This window comes from Eulemur rufifrons, chromosome 20 (genome assembly GCF_041146395.1).
Source record: "Eulemur rufifrons isolate Redbay chromosome 20, OSU_ERuf_1, whole genome shotgun sequence".
Classification (NCBI taxonomy): domain Eukaryota; kingdom Metazoa; phylum Chordata; class Mammalia; order Primates; family Lemuridae; genus Eulemur; species Eulemur rufifrons.
The window spans coordinates 48,096,564-48,112,355 of NC_091002.1; the positions used below are offsets into that span (position 1 = coordinate 48,096,564).

Genomic DNA, 15,792 nt, shown 5'->3' on the forward strand with positions numbered 1-15,792 from the left:
TGTTTCTGTTTTCTTAGCCATGTTTGACTGTAAAAATCACTTCAAAGGAGAGAGGACATAGTAAAAATTTCAAGAAACACAAAATTACTGTTATGGACTTTATGAAAAAAAAATGTACCTTTATGCTACTTCAAAAATGTTAAGGAAATAGATACTGAAGACAGGAGGCTTTTTAAAGTCAAGCCCAGACGCACTGTTACATTTTAAACACCTCCATATAGTCACATTGCTAGTCCTAAAAGTGGCTCCAAATTATAGAAAATATTTCCCATTATTAATGCTAAAGCCATCTAAGAATGTCCGTCAGCTGATGTGTGAGGAAAGGCTGGCCGCCCCTGACCAGGGCCCTGTCGTCGTCCCACTTTTTTTTTTTGAGACAGCATGTTGCCCTGTTCCCCCGACCAGAGAGCAGTGGCATCAGGCTAGCTCACAGCAACCTCAAACTCCTGGGCTCAGGCCATCCTCGTGCTTCAGCCTCCCGAGTAGCTGGGCCTACAGGCATGTGCCTCCTCCCCTCCTGGCTCATTTTTTCAATTTTTTGTAGAGACGGGGTCTCACTATGTTGCTCAGGCAAGTCTTAAAACCCCGGGCTCAAGTGATCCTCCTGCCTCAGCCTCCCAAAGTGCTAGAATTAGAGGCGTGAGCCGCCACACCTGGCCTGTCCCACTGTTTTTTCTCCTGTTTCCCACAAGCTCAGACATTGAGGATGAGCCCAGTTTGCACAGGCTCAGAAGTGCTGTGTTCCGCGTTAGCTGCTCTGCTGGGCCCTCTGTGCTCGCCCACCCCGACCTCCCACAGCGGGAAGCTCTCTGGCCATAGTCTTCCCTTTACTGGATTGAAAGCAATTTGAGGGGAAGTTCTAGGTTTTGTTGTTGGATTTGGCTTTGTGGTGTTTTTAATTTTATTTTTTACCAAAGCATTTTATGTGCATAATATAAAAAGCCAACTAGTTATAACAGGGTCATAATGAAAACCAGCAGGGCCATATCACCATGGGCTTCCACTTCCCAGAGGCAGCCATTTTAGTACTTTAAATTGTTTTTCCTGGTATTAACCTCTGTATTTATGAATAATGTGGTTATATTACTTTTTAAAAATTTCACTTCTATGTCTTATTTGTTGATTTCCTCTTTAGGAAGATAAGGATTTGGCTCTAATAATCTTTCTTCCAGCCATGTCCCAAGCACATATCTCCTAACTGGCCCCCCGCCCCATGTCATAATTTTTGGCTTTTGCGTGATTAAGACTACTGAAATTTTTTACAGCTGTGCCTAGGATGTTCTTTGATTATATTTCCCTTTTGGGCATAGCCCTTTGTTTTTCCTGAAGTTGCTAAATCTTAGTGTTTTATTTGCTTAGTTTCCTATGTATCTATCATGAATTCAGGCCCAGACCCTGACAGAAGTGTAAATCTCAGCATGTTGACACACACGAAGCAATCTGTGATTTTTCTGGTTTTCTTAGAGAGGCCACTCCTGGAGCTCTCCGTTCTCTTGCTCCTCTCTGGACTGAGCGCTGTCTAGGTTGCTGTACAGATCTCATCCCGGGAAGGCCCTTCACTCACTATCATCTTTAGAACTCCCTTTCCTCTGTTCTGGGGAGGATCGCTAGCTTCCTCTTTATTGTTACACTACCTCATTTGCAGAGAGCACATCCTTTAGCAGGTCTCCGAGAAAGGAGTACATGGGAAATATATATATATTTTTTGGGAACTTCACATTTCTGAAAATGTCCCATTCTGCTCTCCCACCTGATTGATAGTTGTACTGGGTATAAAAGATAAGGTTAAAATCATTCTGAGGATTTTGAAAGCATTGTTCCATTGATTTCCAGCTGCTAGTGTTGCCCTTAAGAAATCTAATGCCATTCTAATTCCTGATTCCTTTTTTATTTCTGGTAAAATTCTTCAACTTTATTTTCTAACCTTCTTATGTGTGTTTTTTTCCTGCTAACATATTTTTCAAGAGTTCTTTCTTTTTCAGTTATTATTCTTTGTTTATGGCAACCTGCTATTGATGTATATTTTTTTCACTGAGGATATTATAGTTCTTTGTTGTTGTATAAGTTCTTTTTTGTTGTTCTATGAGGGGAACTAGAAAATGGTGGTGGTATGTAAAGGGTTGAAATTTCACTGAGGATATTATAGTTTTTTTTTTGTTGTTGTCTTTATATCCCCTTTTATCTGCTATCCAGTAGTCACTTTGGACCAGGTTTGGTCTCCATCTGTTATTTTAGAGACTTTCCTCAAATGCCTGGAGATCTTTGACTGTCCTTATGTATTTATGAGTGAGCACTAAAAACCTGATCGGAAGCTGCATATGTGTAGATAGCATTCGTTTAATGGTGGGTTCCTATGAAGCTAACTGGGTAGGAACGTAACAGATGCCTCCTTTGGGAATTTCTAGCTGTCAGTGTCTGTAGCTAGTTTAGCTTGAGCTTGTTTCTCTGAAGAGGGATCTTCCAGTGACCTGCCCGGCAGCACTAAGTCTGGTCCCTGTCTTTCTAGGAGCCACATGGAGGAAGAGGCTGTGCAATCACTGCTTAATGGATAGAGTCTTATTTACTATGGGTTGAGTATCCCTTATCTAAAACGCTTGGGACCAGAAGTGTTTCGGATTTCAGACTTTTTTGGATTTTGGAATATTTGCATTATTCGTACTGGTTGAATATTCCTAATTTGAGAATCCAAAATCCAAAATGCTTTAATGATTGTCATGTTGGTACCCAAAAAGTTTTGGATTTCAGAGCATTTCAGATTTCGGACTCTCAAATTAGGTATACTTAAACATGTATCTATATTTTTAGCATGATACCTTGCCCTGGCTGTCCCTACGTTGAAAGATTGCCAGGTTAAACTTTTGGTTTCTTACAGGCATTGGAGAGAGGATGTTGGGGTAGAACTCTTTTTAAAGACTTATGACATATTTCAAAGATTCCTCCTGTTTTCAACCTCACTGCTCTCCTGCCTTCTGAGGTTCCTGGGGCCACCACTTCCTAAGACTTTGGGGAGCATCAGTGGCACGAGTAGACTTGCTTCTGTGCCCCGCCCTGCCACCACCCTGCCAGTGCTTTGCTGTTAATGATAAACCGCCCTTCAGCTTTCCAAAGTCCAGGATTTGCTGACATTTCTTGTTGGCTATGTTGTCGTCTCCTTTTCTGTTTATCCATGTGATTTTGTGCCTTTTGATTCTTTTCTCATAATTTATTGGGACTTCAGAAGGGAGTAGAGCTAAAAGCACATGTGCAGCTGCCCAGCTTGGCTGGCAGGCCTTCCAGTGCGCCGGCATGGTACCTGGCACATTCTGGGTATGTGGGCCTTCTCAAACTGTGACAGCTGATTTCAACAGAAGTAGTGACCACCTAAATTTTGTTAAGTTTTTTTTTTTGTCTCCTGAGGGATTAAAAAAATATGAAATATAATAGGTGTGAGAAAGGCAGGTTACTAACAACACCCGGGAAATAAATACTACATCACTGAAAAAAGACTCATCCTCACTGCAAGTTTATTTGTTTAAAGCTATTTCTCTTAAAATACATCGATTCCTTTAGAATCACTTCCCAGTTAAGGTCTTCCCATGACTGGTATCGGGGCTGGATGGCTCCAGGAACCATCAGGTTTCAGCCAATTTTATTGGTGGAGAAACTGAAGCCGTCCGTGTATATTGTCTCAATCTCAATATGTATAGAAATAAAACAATAAAACAAAAGAAAAGAAAAAAGAAACTGAAGCTCCAGGTGGAGGGTGGGTGGTGGGGTGCGGAGGCTAAGGGTGGAAAGTCTCGGCACCTCTCCCTTCCTCCTCGGCCTTTGCAGGATAAGAAGCTTGCGATGGACTCTCAAGGGGCCTGTGCCAGGCCTTGTGGCCTCCTATTTGGGGACAGCTTTAGTACCTTTCTAGAGATACCCTGGACAGTAGAAAACAGGCCCATCAACATCAAAATTCCAAGCCAGTATGTAGAGCGTGTGGTTGTCATCTTGATGCTTGAATTCAGTGCCTCCAACCAGGACCCATTTATTCATTTAACTGGTATTTACTGACCTCTTGGTATGTGCCAGGCGCCCTTCTGCACACGGGGGGATCCACTGGAGAACAAGACAGACAAGGGCCCTGGCTTCAAGGAACACAGTCCAGAGGAAAAGGGCTAACAATGAATAAGGGAACGAACAAATAGGATGTTTTCAGACTTCAGACCTGATGATGCTGTGATGAAGACAAAACAGGTGCTGAGATGGGCAGTGGCTGTGCTTTGGTGGTGGCCGGGTTGGGGTGGGCAGAGAGTCCCGGGGAGGGAGGAGCTGATGCAAAGACCCTGAGAGCGAACAAGCTCGACGTGATTGCAGAATGGCAAGGAGGCCACTGTGGCTGGGTGGAGGATGCAGGTGCCAAGAGGAGCTGCCTGGAAGCTTAGGTGAGCTCTCGGAATGTTGACAGGTAATGTGCTGCTATTGTCACATCCATTTAAGGGGGCTGATGTGTGTGAGAAGGAGCCGGATTTCAGTCACTTAAAGCCATCAAGATCAGATTGGAGGCTGCACACCACGGCCCAAGTTCACCTCCCCCCTCGGCTCCCACCTGTGACTAAAGGCTGTGACGCTGCCAGGCTGGGCCCTGATGCAGCTCCACATTCTGCGTCAGAAAGCCCCAGCACCTCACGCCTGAGTCACCCGGGCTCCCAGGAGAGGACGCATGGGCCAGGGCCACGTGCTGGCCGCCCACCTCACCAAGCCACACACTGCTGCTCAGCCTGGTAGCACCGCTGGGAGATTAAACACATGCGCTTAGAGAAAGGCAAAGAAATAACTTCTTTTGATAACCAGCATCTGTTAGTTAATGGGCCTCTGAGAGCTGTATACAATTTAAACTTTTTATTAAAAAAAAAAGCTCATTTGCTCTCCTGGGAGTTGAGCTATGAAATTATCAACTGCGGGGCTTCCCCCCCCCCCACCCCCACCCCCGCCCGGCTTTAAAACGTGACTGAACATACAATGCAGAGCATTAATTGTGTTTTGTCTCGTTTCCCACTAGGACTCTGGGTTTTCCTTCCCCGTGGGTAGCAGCTCGCTCAGGTCTCGGGTGCAGGGTAGAGACCAGGTGAAAGTCCGGAGCAAAGGGCCGGAGGGCGTGGTGGCCTCGGGCCTCCGCCCCTCCCAGAGAGCCTCCTTGGCCCCTTGGCCTCTGAAATGCCCCTTCCTTTGTCAGTCTGGGCAGCAGTGACCCCTGCCCAGGAGAAAAGGGACTGTGGCCTTTCTTCAGCCTTCGTGTTTGCTCTCAGCATCCGCTGGCCCAGAGCCAAGCAGCCCTGGCGGGAGGGGAGCGGAGGCCAGTTGAAGGGAGCCAGGAAGCGTCTCTCCTGCTCCAGGCACCCCTAATGAGAGACGCCTCCCGAAGGTCCCACGGAGCAGACCACATTGCTTTCCCCAAATCCGGTCAAGGAATCCCACTTCCTCTGGGAGCCTGGACGACACCCCAAGCCCGCAGGCAGCCGCTGGAGTTTGGATGCTGGTCTCTCTCACAGTGTGACCTCAGGCAGGCCCCTTCCCCTCTGTGTGTCTTCCTGTTCTCGTGTGCACCATGTAGAGAATCATACCCTTTTGCCCATCTCAGCGGGGCCTCCTCGGGGACACCGCACCTGACAGGTGGCAGGGGCCTGTTTACCAACCTCAGTGCGAGGCTCGGCAGGGATCACCGTTTGTGTAGTCAGCCATGTTTACCGAGCTGCCCTGCGGGAAGAGCACAGCGCTGCCCGTGGAGCTTCTGTTCCAGGCAGAGGAGGCAGAGAATAAACATGAATTAATAAGATCGTTTCAGACAGTGATTAGCATGCCTTATGAAGAACATAAGACACTGTGATGCAACGAATTGACAGGACAAGGGGAGGGACTTTTTCTTGGGATGCTAATGGTGGGTCTCCTTGAAAAGGTGACATTTGCTCTGAGACTTGAATGAAGGGAAAGAGCCAAGATTCTGAAGGTCTAGGGGAAGAGCTATTAGGCAGCAGCAAGGACATGTGCAAAGGCCCCAAGGCAGCAACAGCTTGTGGGATGGAGAAACAGAAAGAAGGCCACTTGGGGGGTACGGCTGAACCTCGCGGGCAGTCATGACCCAGGGCTGGGATTTTATTCCGAGTGCAATGGAAGCCCTGGGAGTCTTGAGAAGGGCAGGCAGTGGCATGAGAGCGGAACTGAGAGCACTGGAGTTTGCCTTCACTGGTTTTATTCTCTTTCACACATTCTCTAGAAGACACTCCACTTCCTTTCTTTAGAACCATAATCCCCTTGGTTGACTTTAATAACCAGCAAGAACATTTTTCAGGCTGTTTAATTTTATTAAAACATTCAAATTTGATGATAAATGGTGGCATGGTTACTTCAAGCCTTGGATACAAGACTTGTTCAGCTGTGGACATATTACCGACACCCACCGTCACCCCCACCAGGAACTCCTCCCAACCCCGATGTAGTCTAAGGCCCTAAATAATCTAATTATTTCTTGTGCTTTGGTAAATATGTCAGGAACACTCGTAGCTGCCTGAGACCTACAGAGAATATTAACTTGGAGGTTTTTTTTGTTTTTTTTTTTTTAAAGAAGAATGGGTAATAAGTTAGAGTAATTTCAGCGGGCTGATTGAACCCTACACAGTCTCAGGGAGGACAAGGGCTTCTTTCTGAAAGCATCATTAGCCTCACAGACAATTGTTGTTCAAGATCTGTGATAAGAGCCAGAGATAGGAATTGGAGGGGGAAGGGGGTCAAACCATCAGCCCACAGTCCTGAAAACCCTTGAGCCCACCAGGATGCCAGTTAATTTTGCGGTGTACAGATGAGGCCCTGGGAACATAGGCAATGTCCCCGGAGGGGCACAGCCGGTCCCCACCAGGATGACAGCCTCTTCTTAGCAGACGAGGACACTCCTACATTAGCATCATGGCAAGGAACTGGGTGAGGCGAAGCTTCCTGGGCCCTCATGTCCAGATGTTGCCCTGCAGCCTGGCCACCCTGACCTCTCCCTGGGGTGGTCCCAGAGATCACATGCCGAGGCTCTCTGTCAGTCAAGCACAGGGAGTCTTGAAAACAGAGGGCTGCTGTGCAGGGCTAATTGCAGAGCGTGTTAGTGCTACTGCTATCATTAGTATTAATTACTCTCTGAAGGCTGGAAACGCTGATTTTCTCCCTAGACCTGGCCCCAGCAGCCAGCCCGCGCGCAGGCTGGCATCCGTGTGGGCGAGGGGGCTCGGAGGCCGCAGCCTGCTGGGGGAGACCAGCTTCTCAGCTTGGAGGGAGCCCTCCCCACTCGTGGCAGGCCCAGGAGGACTGGATTTATTTGCACGTGGTGCTGACAGCTTGAGGTTGGACTGGCAGAAGCACAGGCAGATGCAGGCAAATGCCAGCAGTCAGGACTCAGGGAAGCTGAGTCGCCCCCAAAGAGAGGAGCCCTTTGCCAGAAAGCTGAGAACTACTGAAAGCCCTAAGCTGCATCTTTAATTCATGGCCCCGCGTTGAGTATGTATTGCTAGATTCGAATTAATAATCATTAAACAACAACCTGCAGCCTTGGCAGAGCAGCTGGCACTGTCCCCAGGCACCACCCGGGCATCCTCTCTCCCGCCTCACACACTCCCAGGGGTGGGGGACGGGCAGGGACTGTGAGCCGGGAGGCTCTGTGTGGTCCCCTGGCCAGCGCCCGTCCTCGAACTGCTGATGATAAGGCAAGTCGGAAAATCGGGACTGAGCCTTCGGGAGGCCATCTAACGATCAGCGCAGCTGCCGCGCCCCAGCCGGGGGTCCGTGGACCCCAGTCTCTGCGGGGGCATAGGCCTCGCAGGTGTTGGGCTCCTGCGCTGGCCACGTGGGACGCGGCTGGCTGTGGAAGCAGTGGGGCTGCGCGTCCATCCGTGACATAGAGGAGGAGGGTCGGTCCTTCCCCACTGAGTCAGAGGCGCCCGTGGGGGGGGCAGTCCGCAGAGTCAGAGGGGTCCAGGGGAGCCACCTGGCCGTGGAAGGCCGATGTCACAGCCACCGGAGGAAGGCCGCCCCCAGCACTAGAGGCAGAAGGGGCAGAGGGGCCACGCGAGGGTCCGGGCCCCCGCCGCGGGGGGCCTTGGGCAGCGCCGGCCTGTGCTGCGGGGGCCCTGAGGGGTCTCCGGCGTCCCCACCGCAGAGCACCAGCGGCGCCTGGTAGGAGGTGGGGCGCTTCTCCGGGGTGTCCGGACTGGACCCATCCGTGGGCCTCTGTCCGATGAAGAGCAGGCTCTGCCCCAGGGCGTCGTGCTCCACCTTGAAGAGCTCGTACTCCACGTGCGGGAGCCTGATGCCCAGCGGCAGGCACCCGTTGGTGGCCGTGACGTCCCTCTCAGTGCCCACGGACCAGGCCCCGGGACCCCCGCAGCTGCTGGGCTCAGAGATGTTGAGCATGGCGGTGGTGACCCGGTCCATGGGCGTCACGTGGGCCCGCGTGACCTCGAACACCAGCTCGGTGGCGCCGCGGACCCTGGCGGACGGCGCGCCCCGGCTGTAGCGGCCGGCGGCGAACACGGTGAAGGTGGGCTGCCGGCAGGCGGGGTCGGAGAAGTGGTGGTAGCGCCCCTCCCAGGAGCGGCTGGGCCCGTGGAAGGCGAAGACCCGCGTGAGGAACAGGACGGCCGGGCGCACCTCGCAGCCCGCGCTCACCCAGCGGCCACCCAGGCGCAGGGGCCGCGCCAGCTGGGCGGGCAGCGCAGGCGGGTGGTGTACGTCCGAGCGGGCGACCAGGCTGCAGGCCGGGCAGGGCCGAACGTGATGCTGGCAAAAGACAAACAGGAAAACGGTGGCTGTCCCAGGTGGCGAAGGCGGGGGTGCAGCCAAAGCAGGGTGAGGTCACCATCTTTCTCCCTCCAGCCAGGACCTCTGCACTGTGCTCTGACCTGGGCAGCCTCGCCTCCCCAGGCCGTGGCACTGAGGTCCCTGCCACCTGGAGCTCCCACCCAGGGGGACCAGCCAGCTCCTCCTACGTAGGTCTCCGCTGAGAGCGGCCCTGAGAGGCCTATGATCACCCACGGAAAGCATCCTGGAGGGCCATCCAGCGCCCTCTTTTATTTTTCTCAGACACACCACCCCCATAGTTTCTCTTTTCTCCGCCCCTCCTCCTTCATTAGATTGTAAGTTCTAGAAAACCCGGCTGTCTTTCTGGGCTACTCAGTCCCCAGGGCCTAGCACAGTGCATGGCTCCCAGCAAGCACGTGGTTATTGCATGAATAAAGGAGAGATGAACGGGGCTGTAGGGGGCCTTATGTCTTAGGATTTGAAAGAAGTTGTCCTTTCTCGTGCCCAGCCTGCTTGGTCCTGATGTTCGACCATTGAGCTTCTCTTCTTCCTTGCGTTTGTTACTGCGTCCTCACTCTCTGAAGTCCTCCGGAAGGGCTAGGTGCTCTGCTAAGCGCTTCCCAGGCACCTGTCACATGTCACAGCTGAGGAAGCTGAAACCCAGAGGGTCAGTTGGCCTGCCCAGGTCATCCAGCCCGGAAGGGTAGAGGCCAGCCGCAACGCAGCCTGGCTGAGGCCATGCCGGTCTGAGCACCCATTTTTCTGTCCCGAAAGCCTCATAGTATACCAGGTAGGGAGGGGGGGCTTTTTATCTTAGGAATCTCACATTGGAAGGTGAGCATTATCGTTCTACCCCCTTGGAAAGTGACCATGGCAACAGGGATGAAAAGCCATCAGAATGCTTGTGCCTTTGGAGCCCGTTGCTCAGCGTCTGTGCCAAGGAGATAGCTGGAAAGCTGTAGAGACCTGTGGCTCAAACACGTTCATTCTGGTGTTACATAAAATGGAGAGAACCAACCACACTCGAGTTTTCAGGTGTCGCCACAGCCCGTGGGCGCCGCAGGCTGGGAACTGATCTTCCTCTGTCCTTGGCCTGATTTACAGTTGTCCTGCCTTACAGATTCTCAGGAGCTGGGTTTGCAGTAAAACATGTCAACAGGAAACAGATGCTGAACCCAATTGCGTGGGAGTAGTCAGTCTGCATTTTGGAGTGAAATGGTGCAGTAGAGGCCAAGAAGGAACCAGATACAGATATCTCATTGTTTTGTTGTTGTTTTTTTTAAAGGAAGCTGCTGCCCAGAATTTAGTCCAGAGCACCATTCTGAAAGGTAAATGGCCTTGGAGCTGCTACTTGTCACAGCTGACGTGGGAACGAGCAAACATCCCCTGCTTTTGGGTCAAGGGTCCGAGCAGGACAGGCCAGGGTGTGGGGGCATTTTGAGGGCCCAAATGGAAAATTGCCTCCAATATATTTTTTCTTGCAATAAAAAGACCAAAAAGATTTCCACAGATCACCGCTGGGTGAGTTTCATGTCAAAACAAGAGATGTTTGGGAGTTCTAGCTCAGAAAGAAAATATTGGATGATTGAGAATTTGGATTGCCACGTTTTAAAAGCTCTTATTATTTATTTTTGTCACTAACCTAAACCCTGCTTGATTTCCGTAATATAGGAGACCACATTGCTTTCGGTTGGGGGATTTTTGACCCAAAGTGCTTGAAGGCATCTGAAATGCCCGCAAATGGCTGCAAAACTGTGACAGAAACAAGCAAGCTTGGTAGTTAGCGAGAGTGTCAGTAATTGGGATGCCGACTGATAAGAGTCTACTTTAATTTAGGCATTTTAACCCACATTCCGACTGTTGTCACACTAATGTGTATCGACAGGACATAATGCGTTACATCAAAATAATCCCAGAGCTGCCCTTCCCTACTACAGAGAAGAAAAAAAGAAAAAAAAAAAAAAAAAAAGAAAAAAAATTAGATATCCTCTGCATGCAGAGGGGACATTTGGGGATGCTAGTTGGTAATTTGGGGCAAGTGGTTTTCTGCATAGCAGAAACAAATTAAGAACTGGCAAGCTTTTTTTTTTTTTTTTTTTTTGAGACAGAGTCTCACTCTGTTGCCCAGGCTAGAGTGAGTGCCATGGCGTCAGCCTAGCTCACAGCAACCTCAAACTCCTGAGCTCAAGCGATCCTCCTGTCTCAGCCTCCCGAGTAGCTGGGACTACAGGCATGCACCACCATGCCCGGCTAATTTTTTTCTATATATATTTTTAGCTGTCCATATAATTTCTTTCTATTTTTAGTAGAGATGGGGTCTCGCTCTTGCTCAGGCTGGTCTCGAACTCCTGAGCTCAAACGATCCACCCACCTCGGCCTCCCAGAGTGCTAGGATTACAGGCGTGAGCCACCGCGCCCGGCCCGGCAAGCTTTTAAGGTGAGAGAGGAGATGGAACAGGCATTTCCTTCTCTGGTGCTTTTGAAGGTGCTGAAATAAGATTCCCATCTCTACCAAAAATCTTCCGGGCATCTTTCTGCAGAAGTCCGGAGTTGCACGTGTTAATAAACAAGGCCTCCAGCCAGCAGAATTCACACTTGTGCGGAAGCCAAACTCGTACTGGTTTAAGCCTGTTACATAAAGTTATTTCTCAAACAGCAAATAACAGTTTCTAATTAACCCCCAGAGGTGACACCAGGCTCAGATGATTTTGGTGGAGTGTTGGCTGATTGATTAGGATTCTATACCCAGGCAATGAATTTGGGGATGAAATTGGTTTTAAATTAACTTCTAAAAATGTTCATGTTTACCATCTGGTTTGGGTCGTGGGCAAGGCTTGGGCCCTGGAGAGCAGAAGGTAACGACTAATCCGTTATTTGGGGATTTATCTGCAGCATTTCCTTCTTTTAAATTATCTTTCTTTTTTTTTTTTTTTTCCCCGAGAAGGGGGGCAGTTGGTGCGCGGACATTCAATTTAATGTCTGTGCATCTGGCACTGCTTGTTTCTGCATACATTGCTATGTGTTTTGCTTCTCGGTCACATTCCAGGCGGCTCTGGCCACCCGGGCTGGCCAGGCGGCAGGGAGGACAGAGACAGCTACGGACCCAGAGTCCTGCCTGGGGAGACATGAAATTGTCAGGCTGCAGCCCCCAGGGATCTTCCCTCTCTGCATTCAGAGCACTTTCCCTCCTAATGAGGTGGTGGGGGCCGGTAATCAACTCAGCACCCGCGCCTTCTCTTCTCTAAGTAGGATTAACGCCAGCCCAGCCCAGAACATTGGTTGCCAAAAGGGGAATAATTTTGAGGTCATAAAAAGAACTGTGAGGCTGATTTTCTGATTATGAGAACTTCTTGTCTGCTCCTTCTCTGCTACCCAGATCCTGGCTTTGGAGGCGGGGAGGGAGAGGGAGAAGGTGGGCAGGCACTGGGTCTGTCCCATCCCCAGTGTTCTTGCTAGGGGCTCTGACAAGTGGCTGCTCCCAGGGGAGGGAAGTTGCCCCAACTGGTTTAGTTCCTTGAGTGTCTAGTACACAGTAGGCACTAAATATGTGCTAAGTGACGTGAGGGCAGCCTCAGGACTCAAAAGCACTTGATAGGGACGCCGAGCTCATCCATCCCCTTTTCCATCCATTTTCACTTTCAAAAAATATTCACTGGATGCCTTGTGCAGAAATACTAAACTCAACTACATTTTCAATAACCTTTAATAAAAGTTAACATTTCTTCCCATTGTGAATGTAGGCAGCAAACCCCAGTAGCATCGGTAGAACCTCTGACTTTGTCACCAGCCTCACAGTAACGGTGTTGCAGATGCTGGAAACGTTATTTACGCTTGTCACTGCTTTGACATGAGGGCAAATAATGAATTCATATTCATAGTATTCTCATATCATAAATTAATGTTTTAGGACTTGGGTAACGTTTAAAATAGAATTGTTTTTCACTTAAATCCCATGCATTTTATCTTATGCTTTTAAAACCATTTTCCCGCGGAGGGGTCCTTAGGCTTCAGCAGCCACCAGAGCGGTCTCCGTCACTCCGCACCAGCTATGTTCCGAGCGGTGTGCCGGGAGCAGCCACACAAATAAAGATGCTTCCTGCCTGTTTGCTCATCAGGCAAAAAGGGCGACCAGACCTTACCCAAATTAGGACAGTGTGTTTGCGATGGCTTCACTTAAAGTCTAAGCTAATCAGCTGAGTGACATTCACTTGGGAGTCTGGGGGAGCCTCAAAGAGAAGGCAGTTCCCATCCGACTGGAGCCCCCACCCAGAGGGCGGCCCACAGACCACCTAGGAGCTTGCTAGGAATGCAGAACCCTGGGCTCCCCGCAGACCCGCTGAGACGGACTCTGCACTCTAGCAAGATGCCCGGGTGATGCTGTGACGCCAGGGTTTGGCATGAAAAGGTGTGTTTCGAGGGCTCTGCCTCCAGGTCAGCAGTGAGGCTCCACGCTGAGATTTTGATGGGGATGGCATTTGGGCGAGGGAGCCCTGGAGAAAGCCGATCTTTTCCTAATTGATTCACCAACATTTATTGGCCCTGATCATGTGCCAGCCCCACGTGGGGAGGTGGCAGCGGCCCCGGCCTTGTGGAGGGTCTGGCACTAGAGCCAGGAGGCAATAAACAAGTAAACAACAGAGCTTCAGGGTGTGCTGAGTGCTGCGATAGACCCAAACGGGAAATGTTAGAATGGAAATGGAGGGAACCTTTGAGGCAAAAACCCAGGGAGGGCAAACCTGCTCCAGCCCACGTGCCCAGCAGGGGCAGAAATGGGGCCCTGCCGGGCCCACAACTGACTCTGGAGGATGTGGGCTGGAGAGGACCAGGCTGGGAAGGCCAAACAGTGTTCCTTCTGGAAAAAGCCAGCCAGCCTTATAAAGGCCTGAGAAAAGATGTCTTCAGCAGAGGGAACAGCCTGTGCAAATGTCCTGAGGCAAGCAGACCAGAGTAGGAGGGGCAGTGACAAGAGCAGGCAGAAAAGGGCTAGGCAGGGACCCGCTCACACAGGGCCTGTTGGGCTGGGGCTCAGAGCTCTCCCCCCCAGGGGCCGAGACTCACCAGGGCACTCTGCAGTGGGCGCTGGTAGCCGGTGGGCCGGTATTGCTGCCTCTCTGCCCAGTCCGTGTGGATGTCCCCCAGGTACAGCTCCTCCACCAGCCGGGATGCGGCCCCAGGCTGGGGCTGCAAGTAGCGCTGCACTCGGACCAGGCTGAGCTCGTGCATGGTGAAGCCCAGGGCCACCATGCAGTCCCCCTCAGCCCGGGCACTCAGCAGCTCATACAGCGCTCCTGGCAGCCAGGCCTGGGCGGTGGGCAGCCGCCTTGCGCAGTCCTGGCCAGCCCGGGTCTGGTTGAGGCGCCTGGTGACATCGAGCAGGGCTTGGCGGCTGTGGAAGATGATGCCCACCTTGTGCAGGTGGTAGTCAGCCTCAGTGGCACCCCGGGTGACCCAGGAGGCCCGGCGCAGGCGGACTTTGCCCTTGATGAGCAGCGAGTGGGCAGGCTCCTGGCAGAAGGGGTCCCTGTAGTAGAACTGGTAGGCTCGGAAGAGGCGGTTGGGGTAGAAGGTGTAGGAGCGGGTGAGGAACTCTGGTCCGGGGCGCACCTCACAGCTGCCAGGGGAGGAAGGAGACAGGGTTTGGGGAGGGAAGCGAACGCCAGCCCCCCTGGGCTGCGCTGCTGCCCACCAGCCTCCACTCCAGGGCTCGGCTCAGGACTGTTCCCCGACATCCTCAGCTGCCCTGACCACCCTCGGTCAGCCCCACCTTGGGGCTGGGGCCTTCCCTCGCTGCCTTATGGCCTCAACAAAAGCCACCTAGTTCTCCTTTCGTTTGCTCCTAATCGCCCTAACAGGGGGCCCCTTTGCACCCTGCTGTACCGTGAGCCCTTGGGAGGCAGGGTCCCACTTGTTCCTGTCCTCACTGGACCTGAGCTCTTGCTTAGTGGACGGAGGGAGGGATGGACGAGTGAATCGGGGTGACGACTGCTTGCGTGGTGCCTCCCCCTTCGATAGGCTGGCTTCCCTGACCAGGGTCATCCCTGTCTGTGACTGGGCTTGTTGACCTAAGCCAGGGGTCAGCAAACCTTTTCTGTAAAGGGTCAGGTAATAAATATTTTTGGTTTTGTGCAACTACTCAAAGTTGCGACTGGAGAGTTACAGCAGCTCTAGACGATGGGTTAGCGGACGTGCGTGGCTGCGTGCCAGCGAGACGTCTCGCACAAGACAGGCGGCAGGCTGGACCGGGCCCGGATCTGCCCTGCCGGTGGTGCAGACAGGTCCGGGCTCGGCGGCTGCGGGGGGACGGAGGCTACGTGACTCCTGGGCCCACAGCCTCTGGGACTCCCCATCGAGGGCTCCGAGGGGCAGATGGAGGACGCGTCTGGGGGGACGCCAGGCAGGGCCCTTCACAATCTTGCCCCAACCAGGCACCCCCCGGGGCTGCTGCTGTTCTGATGTTTTCCTCCCAGGGCTGTTGGAGAAGAGGAAGCACCTTATCACTCTGCGAGGAAATAGTAACAGTTCCCTTTCCTCCTCAGAGTCCCGCGTGCCGACCACTGCACGACAGAGCCTCCTTCTGTCTCCCGCTCTTTCTGCCCACGTTGAGGAGAAGGTCTCCGCTGGGAGCGGCTGCATCTTTAACGCCAGCCCGTTTCCTCCCCGAGAGAACAGACGCGGAGCTTTGGGTAGGCAGCAGATCTGGAGAGGGTTTAATTATGTTGTTTGTGGTTATGGAGTTTCTTTTTACAGTGGCCTCTTATTTATGATAAGTGGCTCTGTTCTCCACAACCAGACTGATATTATGCTTCCTTTAAAAATAATTCTATTACCCTGCAAATGTGTGGAGTGGTACTGTGTGCCAATTATACCTCAATAAAGCTGTAAGAATAAATGAATATGTTTAAGTAAATAAAAGCAAGTTGGTTTACAGAAAAATAGTAAATACTCGTATAGGTGGTAGTTACAAATGGGGAGGGGTGACCCACAGCCCCGAGG

At 51.6% G+C, this 15,792-nt stretch overlaps 1 protein-coding gene across 1 annotated transcript in view; it reads right to left on the minus strand.

The window, feature by feature from the left end:
* Nucleotides 1–8,007: 8,007 nt before the first annotated feature.
* Nucleotides 8,008–15,792, minus strand: part of APCDD1L (APC down-regulated 1 like) — a 50,744-nt gene continuing 42,959 nt past the window's right edge. The window contains exons 9-10 of the mRNA XM_069495788.1: nucleotides 13,858–14,410; nucleotides 8,008–8,778 (exon numbers count right to left, since the gene is read on the minus strand). Of these exons, the coding sequence (XP_069351889.1) occupies nucleotides 8,008–8,778; nucleotides 13,858–14,410 (1,324 nt within the window). The remainder of the gene's footprint in view (nucleotides 8,779–13,857; nucleotides 14,411–15,792) is intronic.